The sequence below is a fragment of the Aethalodelphis obliquidens genome, unplaced genomic scaffold (genome assembly GCF_003676395.1).
Source record: "Aethalodelphis obliquidens isolate GAN/ISIS:26980383/991018 unplaced genomic scaffold, ASM367639v1 scaffold16, whole genome shotgun sequence".
Lineage (NCBI taxonomy): Eukaryota > Metazoa > Chordata > Mammalia > Artiodactyla > Delphinidae > Aethalodelphis > Aethalodelphis obliquidens.
The window spans coordinates 1464290-1486803 of NW_020837960.1; the positions used below are offsets into that span (position 1 = coordinate 1464290).

The following is a 22514-nucleotide window of genomic DNA, read 5'->3' on the forward strand; positions in this document are numbered from 1 at the left end:
GAAGGCATTTGGGTAACAGCACAGACAAAACTATCTGATATATCCCAAGCACCTAACGCTTAGCAGCTACTCAATTATGGTCTGTTGAATACTCAATATTTGTTGAAGAACTTGTCTAAGTGTAATATCTAAATATCTTAGGTCTGTTATTCTCTGTTGCTTTATTTGTTTCTGGTCTTTCATATTCTCTCTCTCTCTCTCTTTGTATTTTTAACCATGCCTCATAATTTTTTATAGGATGCCAGACATTGTAGATGAAATACTATGAAGAGGATCTGTATAGAAAATGTTACTTTTCCCCAAAAGAGGATTATATTTTGGGGGGCAGGCAGATAGAGTACAAGGAGATATCCTTAATCATGTAAAGGGCTGATTTTAGGCATTGTACTGGCTTGTTTGTATTTTGCACTTACTACTAGGGCACAATCCTTATGGGATTTCAATGGAAAGCCTGAGTCTTTTACCAAGCCTTTCAAACATTATTAATGATTAATTATTAATCATTTACTTCCTCTGCTCGTCAAGGTCACCATCAACTCCACACTGTCCAATGCAAACTAAAGTTTCCATCCTCATCTTAACCTTTCACAGAAGCATCTGACAGAAGTGAACCCTCCCTCTAAGGTAGACAATGTTAGTTCTATAAACTAACACTGATTTCCAACTACTTCTTGCCTCTACCATAATGGAGAAACAGTTAAGCATGAGTAACCCCTCACTAGCCAAATCAAACAGTTGTTGTATTTTGGAAAGTGAGTGGTCTCAGCTGCAAGAGTAAGAGTCTAGATAGTGAAGAACACCTGTACTTGCTTTCCAAGTCTCCCTAATAGCCAAGGAGAAGCCAAGTGAAACAGTTCCAACCAATGAAATTTGTCTGTTGGTATTTCTGGGAAGGCTTCTGCTTTTCTTGAAAAAAAGAAAAGACACAGCTAGTGCTGTCTCCTCCTTTGCTTTTAGCCTTGAATAAAAACTTGACAGTAGAGATGCTGCTTCTAGACAAATGTTATCTCACATTCATACCAAAACCTTAAAAGACTATGCCATCTAGTTGTACCTGGACCCCTCCTTGCTGCTATCATTAGATAACACCTCCTGATCCCAAGCCCTACAGCATCTTTTAAAAGATCCAACCACACTTCCTAGCCTGAATTTCAGTTCCTTGAAATTTTCAGTTAACTTTACTTCCACCACTCTAGGCACACCCTTATCAACTGAAACTACTCTACATATGAAATATTTATTTCAAATATTTTTTGACTTGATCCTCACATCCACCTAGGTCCCTCACACTATAACTCACCTCTGTTTTTATTACCTTGCTAATATCTCCAGTCCCCTAACTACTCGACTTTTTTCCTGTGTAAGTGCCCCCTTGAGAATGAACTAGTTAACAAAGTCAACAAATAATTATGAAATCCCTACACTATGAGAGGAACAGGGCAATAGAGGAAAAACTAGAGATGCATGGTCCTGCCTTCAAGGAACTTAAAATCATGGTAGGGGAAAGAGTTATCAATGCAGGAACCAAAACCAAAAATACTTACAAACTGTAATAAGTTTTAGAAAGTGAACAAGGCACTGATTGAGAAAGGGGGCAGAAAACAAGGGCTTCTTCTAGAAAGTATCTGAGCCAAGTCCTCAAGGATCAGAAGAGTAGTTGGTGGAAGAGCATGTTGGGCAGAAGGGGAAACACGTACAAAGGACCTTCTCTCTGAGGGTCCCTCTGTCCTCTTCCCCTTCCTGTTTGCACTGTGTTGGTCCTCTCCCTCTCAGCCAGGCTCTTTTATCTGATGCACTGTATTCCTTCTCAACCTCATCTTCTTTTTTTTTTTTTTTCACGATTTCCCTCTTTCCCTTTTAGCCAGAATATAATGTAGAACTGAAGATTGTTTAAATGATTTGTTTCTTAGATTATTTATTATTAGCTAAATAATTAAACTTCCTGCTCTTAATTTTTTTAAAGTAGGCTGACTGTGTATTTATCTTTAAATTAAATGAAATCTGCAGAATTTGTGTCATTCAACTGATTTTCTCCCTTGTGAATCAGTATAATTTTACTAGAAAGAAAATATCAATAGTTTAGTTGAGGATAACTGAAGTAACTCATCAACTTCACTTAATCACTTTTACAATACTTTTCTGATATGCGGGTGAAAATCAAACCTAACATAACCAAATCCTATGGGACTCCTAAGCCTCCATAAAAAATATTAAATATTTTGTTTTCCCTTTGATAAGTTATATATGTATACATCTATTCAAAGACTTTACAAACTAGTACAATCATAGAACACAACTCAGTCCCAAAGTAATGGCTTTCTATGGTCTCACTAGCCTGTTACATTCAGTACTATTAGTATTTAATAACTTTATAACATGCATACCTTGTTGTCTTCCCAATAAAGTGCTAAACATTCATCTCCAGGTTTCCACAGTTTTGCATACTCCATAGGAATAGATGATTCAAGTACTTTTTCTGGTTTAATTGGCCCAGATCTTCTTTTGGGCCCACTATTGTAAAATATTTTATCATCATAGGGTGTAGCTGTGATGGGTCCTGCTGGCTTAATAGGTCCTACTCGCCTTCCCTTCAGTGGCATTTCTGTCTCTCCATTTGGAACACCAATGAAACTATTTGTTCGGACAGGATTCTGGTAATCAGCATTTACATTAAAATGTTTTTCAATTTTTACACCACTAAAAGCTTCATTATTTATTGTTCGTGGTTTCCTATCATAAAAATGATCAGGATTTGCTGTTTGGCTTTCTCTTTTCCCACGTTTTTGATTATTATAATCTATGGATTCTTGAGGAAGTGGATTTTCTTTTGCCTCTGCATAGGATGGAACTTTTCCTGATTTGCTTTGCATAGAGTTATCCCTTTTTTTAAATGCAGCATCATTGTGCTGGGAACCTAAAGGGTATGAAGTATCTTTAGTTCTATCATATCTAGAATATGGTCTATCACACTTGATTCTCTCTTCAGCCCATACTTCAGATCCTGAAGAAGTACTTGGTCTTTCAGAACCTCTGTTTCTAGGTAATCCACTGCCTTCTAAAACTGACTTTGAATTTTGGATGTCTCTTTGAAAACGAGGAGGTTTTTCATTCCTTGGCTGTCTGGTATCATTTCGAGGAAGATATCTTGGTTGATTATTATCTTTTACTCCATTTTGCTCAGTATTTGACAATCTGTGTTGTCCTTGATGAAGCTGCTGTGGCTGTGATTTAGGTTCTGAAAAGTAAAAGTATATCATATGCATATTAAAATGAAGACTCTGTATTAATACTTAATTATCAAACTACTATTTTAACATCTTCCACTGTCTTCCCACCTCATTATCTTAATCCCTGTCCTGTATTTCTAATGTACAGTTTGCCTGGTTAGCCACATTAGTGAAGTAAAGCAATGATATGAACCATGAATAAATGGTGGATAATTCAAAAACAAGTTGTCTTTGTCACTGAATATTTGCACTGTTATAACATAGCCAATCTATATATGCTATTTTGGTAATTCATTTCCCAAGCCAGTAATGAAATAGAACTGCAACCTGATAACACAGAAGCTGCTATAAAACTGTACAAGTACAACCCTTGCTCAAGTCCTTTCTGAATCCCAGTCCCATTTAAAATGTATAGCTATCATTGTCAGTCAAGTTCTAGTCTTTGCAAAAAAAAATATTTCTCAAATCTTTCTGGATCTGGAATTACCAAGTGTTTGGATTACAATTAGATATTTACTATAGACCTATCAAAGTAATTAAGAACAGGTAATACTTGGAAATATAGAAAAAAGTGTCAAAGATATGATTAAGCAAAATAGTGCAGATAATGTCCAACTAGAAATCAAAATCAGTAACATGGTAAATATATACTCATAATCTGACGGTTATATTTCACATAATGATTTTTATTCTACTTCAGTTTGTACTGTGTCACTTACTCTTTCTTCCTCCATTGTTTCACACAGCATGTCTATAACACTATTACCAATCATATTGACTGGTCTTTAGTGTACACATCTTGTTTCTCTTGTCATACACTATAATCAATATGCAGATCAGGATTAATCTTACATTTCCCCACGGTCACAATACTTCTTAACAGGGGCACTATTGACATTCTGGGTGAGAATGTTTCCTGTATTTGCAAGAAAATTAACCTCTTTGACCTTCAGATACTAAATCCTAAAGCATTCTCCCTCAGGATTCCTAGTCACTGTGACTACTCAAACTGTCTCCATACATTTCCAAACACCCACTGGAGGAAAAAAGGTACCAGATAAAATGTTTAGATCAATAGGAATAAAGAGAAGACCTTTAAAAGTTCCTGAATGACAAAGCAAGTCAAGACTAAAGATCAAGGCTCAAAATGAAAAGAAACTTCTCAATGGAACCATTGGAAGCTAGAAAGCAATCTAACAGACTTTAAATGTCTTTGAAATTAAAGGAAAATTATTTTCTAAGTACAATTCTATATTCAGCCAAACCACCCATTAATTGTGACAAAGAATAAAAATTTTTCAAATATGCAAGATCTCAAATAATAGCCAAGACCATCTACAGAGACATTTTTACAAAATCACTTTTTCCCAAGATGGGCTTTATAAATATAACACAAATATCTTATTTTTAAATCACTGTAGTCAATGTTAATTTTTTCTTTAGAGAGAAGAAAAGTGGACACAAATGAGCATTTTCAGCAGAAAGCATGTTTTGGCATTTGTTCCAGTCATTATTAGAGAATAAAGGCAGCAGCCGTCTCTTGCTGACAATCTGCTATGTATTAGGTACCCCACACTAGCACTTTATACACATTATCAATAGTCCCCACAGTAGTCGTAACATACAGGTATTGTGGGGTTTATTTAATAGAGAGAGGTAAAGTCCTATATATATAGAATTGAAGAAATTTTTCAGCTTCCAAAATAAATCAAATATGAAGGTATTTTATTTCCTGACAAGGTTTGAATAGATATTCGGGGAGTAAGCTTTTTAGATCTGTGTTTAGGGATCAATTTTTCAAAATTATTCCAGTTAGGGACACCAAAATCTATGACGATCAGGAAATACAAATAACTTAAGTCATCATGAGAGTAACTGAGTATCCTGGACTACAAATGGCAGTTGAATAACCATATATACGGAATGAAGGCTTCAATTAGGCTTGGTAGGTGTGGGAGAATTTGATTTCAGTTCTTCTAAAAGAAGAAAAAAGGTAAAGATTTCCTAATCTATTTTAACTGAAGATGTACATTAGATTACAGAATAAAACAATTAATTTTACTACTAAAGAATATACTTCATTTGCATTATTATGCTGAGGCAATATAGTGAGAGAAGAATCTATAAAGGAAACTGCTTTTTAAGTAAGAACACCTTAAAAAAAATAAACTCGATGAGGCAGAAGATAAAATTGTGCTTTTAAAAGAACATAGTTTTCGGGCTTCCCTCGTGGCACAGTGGTTGAGAGTCCGCATGCCAATACAGGGGACACGGGTTCATGCCCCGGTCCGGGAAGATCCCACATGCCACGGAGCAGCTGGGCCCGTGAGCCATGGCCACTGAGCCTGTGCTCCGCAACGGGAGAGGCCACGACAGTGAGAGGCCCGCGTACCGCAAAAAAAACAAAAAAAAAAAACCACATAGTTTTCATATACATCCATTTAATTCCAAAATAAAATAACAGTAAGCCAAGGAAGGTCCTTAAAGGTTTCATCATTCTTGGATTTCCTTAAACCTAATACCTTTTATCTTAGGTAGTTAAGTAATGATGTCAGATATAAAGTAAATATTTTGAAACTGAACTAATCTATTAAATAAATAAAAAAATATGCTCAATCACTAAATTCTGGAATGGTGATTTTAAATAAATTAAGAAATAGCCCAAAAGTCAAATAGAAAGCTCCTCAACTCTGCATCATTCAATTCTGAATCTGCATCATTCCTCAACTCTGCATCATTCAATTCTGAATCTAGTGGCTCTCTGCCACCTTTCGTGAGGAGGCATGATCATCCCAAGCCACCAAAATACTAATTGGCACCAGGGGCCAGGTCTACAGTCACTCTAATAGGAATATACTGAGACACTCTTCTGTATAGGAAGGAGAATAAAATGCATCACTATTTTTTTCTTTTTTTTAATGACCTGAAGGGGAAAGATGAAACAAAACAAAAGCATAAATGGAAATTGGTAACATTTGATATTAAATAGGAGGAAAAAAAAAAGAAAATTAGCAAAAAAATGACAGAAAAATTCATCACAAAATAGATAAAACTGTGAAAACATCTAAAAAATTAAAGTGATACAAGTCCATATGATAAAATTAATCAAAGACTACTACATGAGTTTCATTTGCCTTGTAATAAAATGTTCCTATTAGACCAGATCATGAGTTTCAAAATTCATCTTTACAAGATAATTGATTACAATGTTTTACAGCCCCATGATTTGAAATGCAAGGATCATTAAGAATGAATTTACTAATTGTCACAAATTATTTGGGTTTGTACATAAGAATATGCTTAATTAATCAGGTATCTTAAAATATTAATACTTCTTTCCAGAGTATTCATTCTCCAGTCACAGTGGTACCTGCTTTTAATAGTAAAAAAACAGGTATATTTTGTTTCCCAGGATGACTCTTCATTTTATTCTGAGACACCTACCTGAAGAAATGACTTAATTAAGACTTTACTACGTACCTGACTCTACTTTAAGGTCTTTTGACTACATTACTTCATATAATTCTCCCAACCACGCTGAAGGGCAATATTATTATCCCCATTTTACAAGTGAATTAACAGAAAGCAAGGCTAACAGCTAGAAAATGTTGAAGCCAGAGCTTAACTCAAATCTAACTGAAGCAAAAGCCCACGATTTTCTCATTATGCCAACCTGCCTGCCCACAGGAACAAAACAGAATGTAACAAACATGTTAACTACAATTTTATCACCTACATTTGTTCATTTCTGGTGCAATGCAGAAATCACAAAAGCTCTTTGGCAAAACCAAAGGAATGGCCATTTATGGGCTAGATACTATTTTTAAAAAGTCATAGTACCACAGTATAACAGGTTACCTACTAATGCAGACATTAATTCAAGAAGAATGGTTAAAATTATTGCTGAGTAATCCTTCAACAAATAAAGCAAAATAAAAACAAATCATTAAAGATACTTGTTACAAAAAGATGGTATTAACTGATTAGTACATGAATTCACATTAAAACAGAAGCATAACATTTTCTAATATTTCTATGTTTATATATAAACCCGATTACATTTTTTTTCACATCAAAATTTTCAACTAATTTTCTCATTTATACAAATCAGGGCTTTTGTGTAAAATATCATTAGATATTGTGTATATTCTGTAATGATCACAAAACTCTTTGGCTATTAAATTTTATCTATCAGCTCAAAATTTATACTTTGTGTCCTCTGTAAAAAGTTACTTCCTCTATAAATTTATTCTGTATGAATTCTGACTTAGATTAAAAAGGTTAAGACAAGGAACTATGTTTCATTCTTAGCAGGTACATATAAACACAAGTGGTTATTAAATGATTATGTTCTCCATATAGTAAAAAATAAACTGTAGCCTTTTAAAAATATTATGTTATAGGAAGAGAAATTGCCCATCACCCCAAGCCTAAAGCATAACTTTTTCATGCTATATTAAATACGTCCTTTCTTACCACTCTCTTCAAAATAATCACTTTAACATCCATAGAACATTTATCTACTGGATATCCTTCAGCTTGTCTTCTAACCCCAGTACTTCACTGACACTATTTTTGTCAAGGTCTCCAATCAGTGGTGTGTTGGAGCCAGTCTGAATATTGAACAAAAACAGATTATTAAATTTTCAGAAAATCTGCAATCTGGTTGCAGATTGAAATTAGCTAATTTTTGATGGCTTGAAATTAGCCATAGTGGAATATTTACACCACAGAAATCAGGAAAAGCTAAAAATCAGAGCATCCCTCCCCTGCCTCCCACCTCTTCCCCCACAGCCAGTTGTTAAACATTCACCAGCACACTCTTAATGCTATGTAAACCCAATGGACACCTCCCATCCTTACCTCTGTTTCTACTCCTCCTACTTTTTGGCAGCTGTTTTCTCAGTTTCCTTTGCTGACTCCTCCAGCTCTATTCAATCTCTAAATTCTACTGCCTGCTGAGTATCTCTCCTTGATTTTTTAAAAACATATCTTTAAAAAGTGTATTTCAAATTCACAGTAAGCCAATTTTCACCAACTTTCTATACATTACCTTTAAATTTTTTCACTAAAGTTATCCCTAAATCCACATGTAAATTTCTATATACAATTAATTTTTAAATTCAAATAACTACGAACTTTACATTAATAATCCGGACATTACCTGTGCAGCACTGTGGCATATTTTCACTTTCCACCTATTTTATCTAGAACCTTAAACTACCTGGATAATGTCAGGTGCTATGCTGTCAGAATGCTTAAAAATCTAGGGACCACAATGTCATAACAACACAGATCAGAGCATTTCAAAGTAATTCTAGCTAAGGACCAGGGTTTTTGTTGTAGTTATTGGTTTTGGTTTTAATTTCCAATCAACTGTTGACTGTCACTTTTGTAAAATGCAGTAACAAATATTGAGGCATTGACAAACTGCTAAAAGAGTTTCTGAATACTTACTCTCAATTTCAGTACTTATCTGTACTTATTCAAAATCAGACACTATACCAGTATCACTGGTACAGACTATTCACTGTTAAGGTAACAAGTCCACATTATGGAATTAGAAACAACTATCTCAAGTTAATCTTAAAGCACTATCTAGATATGTGGGGTAAATTTGCACTTCCAAAAAAAAAAAAAAAGGAATGGTAGAAAGAAATCAGTCCTATAAGAAAAAATCAAGGACTGGGAAGGTCATACTAGTGGTTAGGGATAGAGAGAAAGTGACAGGCAGTGGATAGATAACTACATATTTTCTCTCTTTTGCTAACAGCTTATGACTATTCACATAGCAATCATTCATCCCTGGCTTCCAAGTAAGCATTCCACCATCAATTTCAATCAATCAGTTGCATAGGGAAATGAGGAGGAATGTTGTTTGATGCAACTGGATGTAAACATGCACAATACTCAATACATGGGCGACGTAAACATACACGATACTCAATACATGGGCAATCCTTTCTTGAGGAAATCCTTCACAAGAACATCTAGGCTAACACATACACATTCTCCTTGTCTTCTTGACCTAGTTTTCTGGCCTTCCAATAAAACTGTTACCATTCTATCATATTCCCTTCCTGTATCCCTATTCTTCATTCTTTAAAATTCAAGCTATAAATCTATAAGTCAAACTATTTAAACTGACTTGAAACTTGATTAAATGAAAATAAAACAAAACCAAAAAAGACACCTACCAACCATCCAAAGCTGCGACTTCACACGCATTACTCACCAACCATTAATATTATACCTGCTACCATCTAAATATATTAAATCTGAATATTATGTGGAATTTGAAATTATGCAGTACCATTAACCAAGAAAAATGCTACTTCTCACAAAATCCACAGAAAATAAAGAAATGGAACTCCACAAAAATAGTATATGTAATATAATCTGAATTTTATTCTGCCAACAAGAGTCAATGGAGCATTTTAAGCAAGGGGGTAGTGGGATCAAATTTGTGTCTTGAAAGATCACTGTTTGCAAAAATGGAGGATGAGATGATAAAGTTCTGCAAAAAGTCAGTGGAGGGTTGATGAGGGCCTAAATTTGGGTAGTAGGGGAGGAGATGAGGACACAATGAGTGGAGGATGCTATTGCTACTACTGCTAATCACAATGATGTTAACGATGATGATAGTGGTGGTGGCGGTGGTGTTAGAACTACCATTATATGGAGGCCTATGTGCCAAACACTGTGCTTAGCACTTTTATGCATAATCTAATTTGATCTTCTCAATAACTCTAAACTTAGGTGGTGCTACTGTTTCCCCATTTCCCAATAATGAAATTAAGGTTTGAGAGATTATATAACTTTCCCAAAGACATACAACTAGTAAAATACAAGAGCTGTTGAGTTAAGTTAGTGGTAGAATCAGTTGTATTTATCTGCCACAGCATCCATTCAATTCTCCTCTTCTTTTGGTAAAAGAACTCTGCTTTCAGTGATAACTACTCCCTCCCCTTTAACATATAATCCAGAATCAATTAAGATGTCCTAAGCTCTCCTGACTAAGAAGGAGGCAGATATAGACATTAGAAGATGGAAGGTCTTTTTTCTGCCTGATATTCCAGGTATAAGGGCCATTTGATTGTTTCTGAGAAATATTTTTTTTATTACTTTTTCATATTATGAATGGAGATTTGACACCAACAACTGTCAAGCAGACCATCCAAGTCTCTTTGTACTCCTATTTCAGCTGCTTCACACACACAAATGCCAGCATCTCCACTGGGAGTTGAGCTTGGGGAATCAATAATCATATGATGAAAGGTATTTATCTTTTCCCAGAAAAAATGTGCTTGGAAAATTAAGATAAGTGTTTTTACGTACCTATCTTTATATGTCATTATGCCCCCTTATATACATTGGCCTTATGCTATACCTGGTGCTACCTGGGCCAATCTTTGCTTCCACGTGAAGACAGCCCATCAACAAACAATTCAGAGACAGAGAAAGACCTTCCACTTATATAAGCCAATAAATTACTTTTTTTGCATATTTGGATTTCTGTGGCTTACAGCTTAATGTAAACTAATTCAGAAATTAGTGCCAGGAAAAGAGTGATACAAGTGACAGACCTAAAATGTAAAACTTGTTTAGTAAAGGAAGGGTACAAGGTAGTGAAAGCTGCTTCATCCCCTAACAGAAGTTGGCACTCCTCATTGTTTGGTTAAACTGTAGCCTATTGTCTTGGAACTGAGACCACTTAACTAATGAGGCCAATGCTTTAGAGAACTTGGTATAAAAATGTCAGGGCGATGAAGGGTGTTGGTTACTTCTTATTGCCTTCAGTAAGTCCTACAAGAAAGCAACAAGCTGGCAAGCTTGAAAGTAGAAAGGACACAGATGGAACTAGCTATGAGGTGCTCTTCTCAATTATACCAACAAGCCAAAAGGACTGTGACTCAGATAATCATGTTTCTTGAGAGATTACAGAATTCTATGAACCAAGGAATAAAAGAGGAAAAGTAGAAGATGAGACTGGGTCCTGGAAAGGGGAAGCTTGATCACCTATGACCATGTCCAACATTTATGAATGTTGGATGAGTTCTTAGTTCCTATAATTGTTTAATTTAAATCTTATCCTTTTCATAAACAATATCTCTATTTGAATTCTGTTCATATTTTTCTAAGTGTTTACCCTTTATACAACTGGGTCATATTCTCTAGTCTACTTTCTAAAATTTTGACACAAAATACGGAGAAACATAAATAAAACTTGTAACATACTTAATTTACAAAATAAGCTATAGAAACAAGGAAACAGAGGAGTATGAATTTAAGAAAGTTACTCTGTCCACTTTTCTCACAATGCCTCTTGTTCCCCATTTGGAAAAATGAAGGTTTTCCTGGTTTTATTTAGATGTAAAAAGTTACTGTCTTAAGGCAACCCCTCCCTCTATCTCTGGCCAACCCAGATATCTTCCATGATAATAGAAAGAATAAAACCTACTCTTTTTGTCCCAAGTTGAAACTTAAAATATATATTTCTAGTGGGCATTGTTTCAAATGGTAGTTATGTATTACTGAAGTAATATATTGATAAACTTAAGGTATGTAAAGTTGAAAGTTGGCCTGATAATCTGGCCATGAACTCTATCTAGTCTATGAAACCAAAAATTTTTTTAAGAGCCTATATATGAGCCTTTTGAACACAACCCTATCACAAACTCATCAGTTGAATATTGACATCAACCAACTTGACATCAAATTATTACATATCACATAGAACACTTTAGTGATTACTCTCATAAAACAATGTAATCCAACATCTTTTTTTTTTTTTTTTTGCGGTACGCGGGCCTCTCACTGTTGTGGCCTCTCCCGTTGCAGAGCACAGGCTCCGGACGCGCAGGCTCAGCGGCCATGGCTCAAGGGCCCAGCCGCTCCGCGGCATGTGGGATCTTCCCGGACCCGGGCACGAACCTGTGTCCCCTGCATCGGCAGGCGGACTCTCAGCCACTGTGCCACCAGGGAAGCCCAACCTCATTTTTTTCAGAATATTGATAATAATGTCAACTAGAATTACATTTGACTTGAATTGAAAGACACAACAAAAACATTAATGATACAAGAAAATCTCTAGGGAAAGTACATGTGATGATCAATTATAGACACTACTTATTTTACTGCATTTCACCTTATTGTACTCTGCCAATACTGCATTTCTTACAAACTGAAGATCTGTGGCAACTCTGAATTTGTTAGATGATGGTTAGCATTTTTGAGCAATAAAGTAATTTTTAATTAAGGTATGTACATTGTTTTTTTAGACATAATGCTATTTCATACTTAACAGACTACTGTATAGTGTAAACATGACTTTTATACGCACTGAAAAATCAAAAAAAATTTGTGTGACTCGCTTTATTGTGATGTTTGCTTTATTGTAGAAGTCTGGAACCAAACTCGCATTATCTCCAAGGTAAGCCTGTATCTCTGACGGAAATTTCTAAAAATCAGGATAAAGAAATTATAGTGCCCTTTGTTCTTTTAGAGAAAATTATATAATACAATGTGAAAGTAAATGTGTTACTTACCTGCATTAAATCTGTAAGAAACACATTCTTAGAGGATGTATTTTTTTTTTTCCAACAAGCCTAACACGTTACACAGAATTTGATATGACATAACAAGTCCATCCAGGCCTAGGCTTATTCAGCTAAATATGACTTTTAGGGTTACCTGAACTAAACAAAATCCTCAGACAGCTTAAATGATACAAAACATAGAAGCAAGAGAGGTTTGATAATTCAACTGAATTAGAAACAAACATTTAAAAAAAATCCAAATATACACATCATTGAATAATGATAACTTCTTTATAATCAATTTAGGTATGTAACAGACACAAATAATGACACTGATGATATGAACATGAATAAAATTAAAAGCCCATAGTTATTTTCATTAGCTGTCCATAAGGCATTTAACCATTAAAATTTATGGAGACTCTATCCTGAAACGCTTTCTAGATTTTCCTTAGAAAAATGGCCAATATTTTCTCCCATCAATGCAGAGTTAATTTTAGAACGTAAGATTTATGGAACAATGACCAAATTCTGAAGGAAAACCAAAGTGGAGATTCAATTTTACAAAAGTAAGAGGTTATTCTGGGCTTTATTTTCAATTACAAAGAAACATGAAATCATGAAGTAAGCAGAAAAACAATTCATTAACTTGCCTCAACTGTTTACTATGAACCTCAGCTCACCTAGGAATACCTCAATAGTATGAGAATTAATAAGAGAAGGAATAACAGAATGATCTTTTTTTTTGCAACATACCTGAGGAGGACAACACATCAAGCATTTCCATTAATCCTGTCACCTTTATTGTAACAGGATTGCATGAAGACAGAGCCAAGAGAATACAGGCACACCTCGTTTTATTGCGCTTTGCAGATATTGCATTTTTGTTTTAACAAACTGAAGGCTTGTGGCAACCCTGCATCAAGGAAGCCTACTGGCACCACTTTTCCAACAGCATTTGCTCACTTCCATTCTCTGTGTCACATTTTGTTAATTCAAAATATTTCAAACTTTTTCATTATTATTATATTTGTTATGGTGATCTGTGATCAGTGATCTTTGATGTTACTACTATGACTTGCTGAAGCCTCAGATGATGGTTAGCATTTTTTTTAAACAATAAAGCATTTTTAATTAAGGTATGTACATTGTTTTTCCAGACATAATACTATTGCACACTTAACAGACTACAATATAGGATAAACTTTTTTTTTTTTAAATATAACTTTTATATGCACTGAGAAACCAAAAAATTCGTGTGACTTGCTTTATTGCAATATTCACTTTATTGCGGTGGTCTGGAACCGAACCTGCAATATCTTCCAGGCATGCCTGCATAAGAAACATCTACAAGCATGATAATCTTCAGTCCATATATGTATCAATTTATTGTCCCACTGCTTGTGCTCATGTTTGTTATCATTAATCTCCTCTGATGCGATGTCAGCGTCATGAAAGAAAGAGTTTAGGGTGAGAAGAGCTATTACTGAAAGGATAAGTTTCTCTGCTCAAACATTTAAAACAATGAAATAGCAAACCAAGCAGTATTTTCAAGGCTGCCTGTTTAAAGGATTTCTTAGCCATTCAAAACAACTAGTTAGCCTTATTTTGGCAATAAAACTTAGAAATAAAGAATGTAATATTATTACAGATTACAAAAACGCCAGATCAGATTTGACTATTGTATTCAAAATACCTCTGCTAAGTCTTTATATTTTGTTTAGTGTTGCTTACACTAAGTAAATGATAAAAAGGTTTACACAAAGTAAATAATAATATTCTTTTTAATAAGCATTCCTATGACCTTTTAGGTTTGTTTGTGGTTTGTTTAGGTTTGTTTGTGGTTTGTTTAGGTTTGTTTGTGGTTTAGGTTAGGTTTGTTTGTGGTTTCTTCTGTCTCACAAACTAACAGTAAGCTTCTTTGGGGCAAGAGCTACAAAATCCATCTATTTCCATGAATTTTCTGAATGAGGTATTTTATTAAATTTTGTACCCCTGCTGCTTATCATAGACCAGGTACAAATAAATACTACATAAAATACTGCATATATAGAATGAACAATTTCTTACAACACATACAGTTGTAGCCTCACTTCAGTCTCAATCCCATTTTCCACCTTGCCAATGGACAAATATTTTTTCTGAAAGCACCAAACTTTGTTACTGTCATGCCACAAACCCTTTCATGGCTTTACACTGTCATTTGGATACAGTAAAAACTCCTTAGGACAAAATCCTCTTGATCTGGCTCCAGACTACCACTTTTACATCTGGCCTTATACCTCTACCTCTCCCATAACCTCCCAAGCATAGGAACTGGCGTTCTGCTGCCTCCAAGCCTGGACATGCAGAGTTCCCTACATCTGGACCGCCCTTCCCCCAACACTCCTCCTTTGACCTGTCTAAATGCCACCTACTCTAAGAAGCCTCTGCCTATCTCCCATCTTGGTTAGCTGGCTTCCCCACACAGTACTTCTAGGAAAGAACAGAAATTTGCTTCTCTGAGAACAGTGGTTATCAAGTAGGACAGAAAACTCTAATGTAAGTTGGAGAGGGTAATTTCTGGGGTTAGGATGATCAAAGGAACATGTGAATTTGGATAAAATTTAAGAGCCTCTACAAACATTAGAAATATCTAATTTTTTAATTTGGGGATTTATGAAGGTCACAGGTTATATTCCTTGTGAAAATCTAGGGTGTGAAATACTATTATAATGTCTATATCTTTCTCATATTCTAGCTGACTCTGTACCATATTAAGAACAATAATGTAAATACAAAACAGTCTACTAAAACAATATCCAATATTAACATATGTGTTTATAAATTTCTGTTCCCTCAGAAGTAAATCTCTCTAACACTGATGTTTGGTGTGTATTATTCATGTCATGTATCTTAATTAACTTTAATACCTTTTCCCAAGTGGAATGCTAGTATACTACATTTTGTTGGTATAGGATGTGTTCTGTGAGAACTGAAAGCTGATAGACACACAGGTCACCGTAGATTACTATTTTTGGTCTCAACTTCATTAGGATTTAGTAGACTCTAGGAGTCAAAAGCAAATGTAGGGAGACAGAAGGATAAAAGGAAATCAAAGGAGCTCTGATTGGGATAGTATAAAGGAAGGTTGGGACAAAAATATCTAGAAGTCAGATTTTAAGAAGCAGTAGAGATTCTCCTGCTAACCTTGCAGAAGCAAACATGTGAACTGCCTAGGGAGGAGGTCACGTGGCAAGGACCTGAGGGCTTCTAGGAGCTGAAGGCACTCCCCAGGAAACATCAAACAAGAAAGCAAGAATGTCAGTCCTACATCCACAAGGAAGTGAATATTGCTAACAACCAGTTAACTTGTAAGAGGACCTTAAGCCTGAGGCAAGATCACAGCCCCAGCTGAAATCTTGATTTTAGTATGTGAAACATTGATCAGAGATCTCAAGTAAGCTGTGTTTTGACTCCTGAACCACAGAAACTATGAGATAGTATACTTGCATTGTTTTAAGCCACTGACCTTTTGGTAATTTGTGAAACAGCAACAGGAAATGAATTCATCATACTTTTTTTTTTTTTTGCGGTACACGGGCCTCTCACTGTTGTGGCCTCTCCCGTTGCGGAGCACAGGCTCCGGACGCGCAGGCTCGGCGGCCATGGCTCACGGTAGCCGCTCCGCGGCATGTGGGATCTTCCCGGACCGGGGCACGAACCCGTGTCCCCTGCATTGGCAGGCGGACTCTCAACCACTGTGCCACCAGGGAAGCCCTCATCATACTTTAAAAGTAAGAAAATATTGCTCTTACATGTGTCTACTTACAAATCTCATCTACATTCTACATCCAACATTTGTTTTTCAAACAATGCATTATCTTTTCTTTGTCATCTAACAAAAGATTCCATTTTCATGAAATCTGTAAACTTCAAATTTGTTATAAAAGTGTCTTATCTCTGAGCTTAAATTTAATTTGAAATATATCTGAAAGAGAAAACTAAATCTAAAAGAATATTTCCCTAACTTTTTGGAATCATATATTAAAATCTTACAATTCTAGAAAATATTTATCATATTCCATACTTCAATTAAAAAATAAACATTTAACATGATTATATCTCTTTCAGTATTATGTTAATCACTAAAATATATCATACTAAGAAATATATCACAATGTGGGAGCATACTCACTCACTGTGCTCATTTAACCCTAACCATAACCACATATTTTCATACAACGTGTAATATGTAGAGAAAAAAGAGACCAATTTCACAATCAAAAAAGTTATATAAAGTTATATAGTAATTTCTCCAACATAACAATATGCTTTCATAGCTAAATCTGTCATCTAGTAAACTGAGGGAAAGAGTTTGGTGATATTGCCCATCGTACAGTTAGAGGGCAAAATAAGCTTTAATATTTTCAGAATGCAACAATTAAAACTTTCTTCTGTACTTTTGTCAAACAGGAAATTTGTAATTAAATAAATTTGTAAATACCCAAGAGTAGACATTCACACTGTCAGTATATTATACCTTTTTTGTACAATTCCAAATAAAGTTTGGTGTTTCAAAAAGAAATCTACTTTAGGGACTTCCCTCGTGGTGCAGTGGTTAAGAATCTGCCTGCCAATGCAGGGGACATAGGTTTGAGCCCTGGTCCAGGAAGATCCGACATGCCACGAAGCAACTAAGCCCGTATGCTACAACTACTGAGCCTGCGCTCTAGAGCCCGCGAGCCACAACTACTGAGCCTGCATGCCACAACTACTGAAGCCCATGCGCCTAGAGGCCATGCTCCGCAACAAGAGAAGCCACCGCAATGAGAAGCCCACGCACCACAACAAAGAGTAGCCCCCGCTCGCCACAACTAGAGAAAGCCCGCACGCAGCAACGAAGACCCAACGCAGCCAAAAATAAATAAATAAATAAATAAATAAATAATAAAAAAGAAATCTACTTTAAGCTGGCTTACCTTCCACACTCAAAGTCCCCATTTTAGATTCCAAGAAGTCAAATAATGTGCTTGGTGCTGATGGCCTTGCATTTCCCAGTTCCTCTTCATCTTCAGATCTTATTCGCCCCCTGCCTTTTCCTTTACCTTAAGAAGTAAAGCAAGACATATACATTATACATGCAAAAACAAAAGAAGAATATACACTAAAATATAATCAGCAGACATCTTAAGTAGAACTTTATATATATCTTTTCATATTTTTCTGTATATTCTACATCCATTAAAACAAAAATGTTTTTAAATGACTATATTAAGTAGCACCTTTAATCCTGTAAATGATCTATCTGGAAATTTGAATTTGTTCATGTAAATTATCTTCTAAGGAAAATAAATCATTTTTATATGATTTTTCTTTAACCACTTATTTTTTTTTTAATTGAAGTATAGTTGATTTACAATGTTGTGCCAATCTCTGCTGTATAGCAACCACTTATTTTTTTAAAAGAATATAGGACTGGGACTTGAAAAATCACATAATACATTTGACCATACAATAATTTTAAAATAACATTAAATAAAAGTCATGTTCCTGTTAATTATTAAAAGTTTATAGACTAGTCATTTATACAAATGGCCTAGTTCTAGAAATAGTTAATAGAGCTAGTTACTTCATATTTTCTGTATTATTCATGGCCTTGTTAAATAAGGTATTAGACCTACTTTATATAAAGATGAAGACAATGAGACTAAGAATAACCTACATAAGACTGTGGTTCCCAAACTGCTGCTCCTTCCACTTACCATAATGGTAAATGAAGTTATAGCCTTCACAGCAACAAAACCCAGTCTTTGTCGACAACATATATTTCTCTGAAAATCAAATAATACTGTCTGGCACATTGCTTAATGAATTATACCTCTCAGAGGTGGACCCGTAACAGGTTTCTGTTTATTGCTGTTAAGAAGTACATTCAGTGCTGCTTCTAAGTTGTTGCCATTATCCATGAGAGCTTGCCTTGATGCTTCTTTACTAAAGCCCATTTCTGTTATGTGCCTCAGAGCCTTCTCATCAACCTGTAAAGAACGAAGAGAAAAGTTATGCTGATAGCCAATAAACAAGCAAGGTATAAGTTTTTAACTACATGCTGTTTTTTAACTAAAAATTACATCTGATGTTTATGGACAAAATGTGATATTAATACATCACTTGCTGTTTTTTTATACCAATAGTCAAGGAAGGATCTGTGATATGCAGGGTTGTGCCTTGAGTACTTTCTCTGTATCATTACAAACGCAAAACAAACAAAAAAGAAATTTTATATGTCAGAACAAGGCTTTTGAAAATAATACAGGCAGTGAAAACTACCTAATGAAAAATTTTCATCGTTGATACTTCTCTGTCCTAAGGAAGTGCAATTTATATAGCACCTGTCCAAAAATGCAAAGTATAAAAAGAAGCTAACAAAATGGTACCATCTCAGTAGCTTGGTTTTTTTTCTACTCTCTATTGTTTCAGTACTTTGCTCTATATTTATTAGCAATACTATCTATGAAGCTTTGACAGCCTGTACCCCAAATAAAAAATCTACTTTACAAATGTCAGAACCCCAAATCTTGAAAAATCTAGACCTGAGTAGAATTAAAGAACTGTTTAAGTAACATAAACATATCCCATGAAGAAATTACTGAATCATAACCAGCTGAGGAATACATAACTAACTTTTACACATTTAAGAGTTAAGATGGATAGGCTTTAAGATAGCATTACACATGGCATGCATGGTGCAGACAGCTACTCTGATACCCATGTAGACAGCACAGCACTTTTTTAAAAATCCTGTTTTTAAAACCCTGACTTTTTTTCAAACCCTGATTTTGTGACTTCCAAAGACAAAATCCTTTCTAAATATAGTAGCAACGATCAACAGATCAGAGCTGACACATAAGAGAAAATTTACATCCCTGCTGTAGATATACTAAAGTAAATGTAAAAAGGATTAGACATTAAAACTATAATTCATCCTTCTATTCAAAAACTTATCTAAATGTAAAAAAAAATCCTTCCAAAGCCTTTCCCTCTCCCAATTATCTCCCAAGTAAATATCTAATTAAGAATATTATCCCATACATAGAATTTAACCAAACACACTCAAGAATCAATTAATATCCAACCTTGGTATAACTTATTGTACCTTTCTTGTTAACCTGATTTGCAGTTAACCAGTTAACTCTCATTCAGTGCTGTTGGCAGGGCCATGCTCTCTCTGACAGATTTAGGGAAGAACCTTCCCTGCCTCTTCTAGTTTCTGTTCTTTGCTGGCAATCCTGGGCATTCCTTAGCTTATAGATGTATCATTCCAGTCACACAGCCATCTTCTCACTGTGTGTCTTCAGGTCAACTTCCCTCTGTAAGTGTCTATCTCTGTGTCTAAATTTCCCCTCTTTATAAGGAGATTAAATTAGGGTCATATTGGCTTAGGGCCCAACCTAATGACCTCTTTTTAACTTGGTATCTCTGCAAAGATCCTGTTTCCAGAGAGAGTCAGTCACATTTTAAGGTACTGGTGGTCAAGACATCAAACTATCTTGTTTGGCAGGGGGGTAGCATGGGGGTGATGGATGGGACACAATTCAACCTTTATACCACCTATTATCAAAAATTATTTTAAGAACCTGTCAACTGACATCCCAATCAAGTCCTCTTTCAATTGTTGAAAATAAAGAGCTGAATACCACGCAACATGAAAAAGAACAGGGTTCCTGGTCATTAAAATTTCAAACTGTCCTTTTGATAGTCTCCTTCATTCTTAAATGACAGTTTTTCTGAATACAGAATTACAGGTGAACAGTTTTTTTTCTTTCCGTACTTTCAATATATCACCCCACTGCTTCCTTGCCTCCATACTTTCTGATGAAAAATTGGCCATTTATTTATTGAGGATCCCTTGTATTTGATGAGTTGCTTCTCTCTCACTGCTTTCAAGATTTCCTGTCTGTACCTTCCAACAACTTGATTATGTGTCTTGGTGTGTCTCTGAGTTTATCCTATTGGAGTTCACTAAGCTTCTTAGGTTTGTAGATTTCATCAAATTTGGGAATTTGGGGGCATTAGTTCTTCAAATATTTTTTCTGTCCCTTTTCTCTTCTATTGGGAAGAGAACATACACAACATAATGTGTATGTTGGTATATTTGATGGTACCTCATAGGTCCCTTAGGCTCTATTTTTCTTCATTTTTTTCTCTTTCTGCATCTTAGACTGGCTAATTTCAATTGCCCTATATTAAAGTTCACTGATTCTTTCTTCTGCCTGCTCTAGTCTGATGTTGAACCTGACTAATGAAATTTTTTATTTCCACTACTGTACTTTCCAGTTCCAGAATTTCTATTTTGTTTATTTTTATAATTTATCTTTATTGATATTCCCTACTTGTTTATATTGTTCTCCTGATTGCTTTTAGCTCTTTGTCAATGGTTCCTTCACACCTCTGAGCATTTCTAAGACAGTTAATTTAAGTTCTTGTTTAGTAATCCCAATGCCTGAGCTTCTTCAGGGATAGTTCCTTTTAATTTCTTTTTTTTCCTGTGAGTGGATCATACTTTCCTGTTTTATGGTATGCTTTGTAATTTTCTGTTGAGAACTGAAAATTCTGAATACTGTATTGATGGTAATTTTGGAAATCAGATTCTCCCTCCTCCTCAGGGACTGCTGTTGTTACTTAATGAAGACTGCAGCTGTAAGTTTGTTTAGCAACTTTTCCAGATTTCCTTTCGTAAGGATTTTATTCCTTGTGACATGTGATCACTGGAGCCTTTGTTCCATTATCTCCCTGGTCAGCCAGTGACCAGCCTCTTTCTTCATTAATCACCACTCTGTATGCTGCAAGAGTTTGATTTGACTCCAGAGTTGTAAAATAGTTGCTTCAGACAATGTTTGTCAGCTTAAGAGTTGTTTTGGTGGACTGCCCAATTTCTGGAGCTTTCCATTCTGCCATCTTTGTGATATCACTCCCTTCATATGTTTTTACTCCTCACAACAATCCCAAACTGCTGGTCTTTGGTGTTCTATGGCAAGACATCCCCAGATGAGGGTTCTCAATTCACTCAAGTTTAAGAGCTTCTTGAGTTAGAGACTGTGTAGTTTTCAACTTGCTGTATCCACTCAAACCTGAAAACTGACTTTTTTTTTTTAAAGAAAGAGATGATCATGTATTCAAGGAAAAGATAGTCTGGCTCTGTTATAAACCTATTCTCCTTGGCTAGTGATTGATTTAGGAGTGGGCATGTGACCTAGTTCTAGTCAATGAACCATAGATGGAATTTACTGGAGATTTCCAAAATTATTTTTTTATCTGATAAAACAGATCCACACCCAGATAAATGTACCCTTTCCTTCTTGCCTCTGAACTTTTTGCATGAAGATTTAACACACAGAGAATCCTGTAACCCAGAGAAGAAAACCAAGAAACTAGAGAGATGCTCACCAGAGCTCCAACACTGTTATACTGCTGAATTTACCAATCTTTGTAACCATCTATCTCCAAATTTCTTGTTATATGGGATGATGAAACCCCATTAGTTAAGCTAGTCTTAGCACTCTACAGACAAAAATCACCCAAAGTCATTTAACCTTTAAAGGCAGAGGAAAATGAATTCCTGTCAGTTCCCTTATATCTGAGGACACTGTAGCATACCAGAAATATCTCTGACTCCTCCCATTATCTCAAAAATCCAGGAATATTTTGCAATTGAGTCTATAATATACATTTTCCATTTCAATATTTTTCCCAAAGAACAACAAAACAA

General features: G+C 35.2%; 1 protein-coding gene across 2 annotated transcripts in view; it reads right to left on the reverse strand.

Moving 5' to 3' along the window:
* Positions 1–22514, reverse strand: part of TDRD3 (tudor domain containing 3) — a 202139-nt gene that overhangs the window by 44763 nt on the left and 134862 nt on the right. For both annotated transcript variants that reach the window (XM_027116135.1, XM_027116136.1), the window contains 3 exons: positions 18627–18783; positions 17728–17853; positions 2385–3235 (listed from right to left, as the gene is read on the reverse strand). In XM_027116135.1, the coding sequence (XP_026971936.1) occupies positions 2385–3235; positions 17728–17853; positions 18627–18783 (1134 nt within the window). The remainder of the gene's footprint in view (positions 1–2384; positions 3236–17727; positions 17854–18626; positions 18784–22514) is intronic.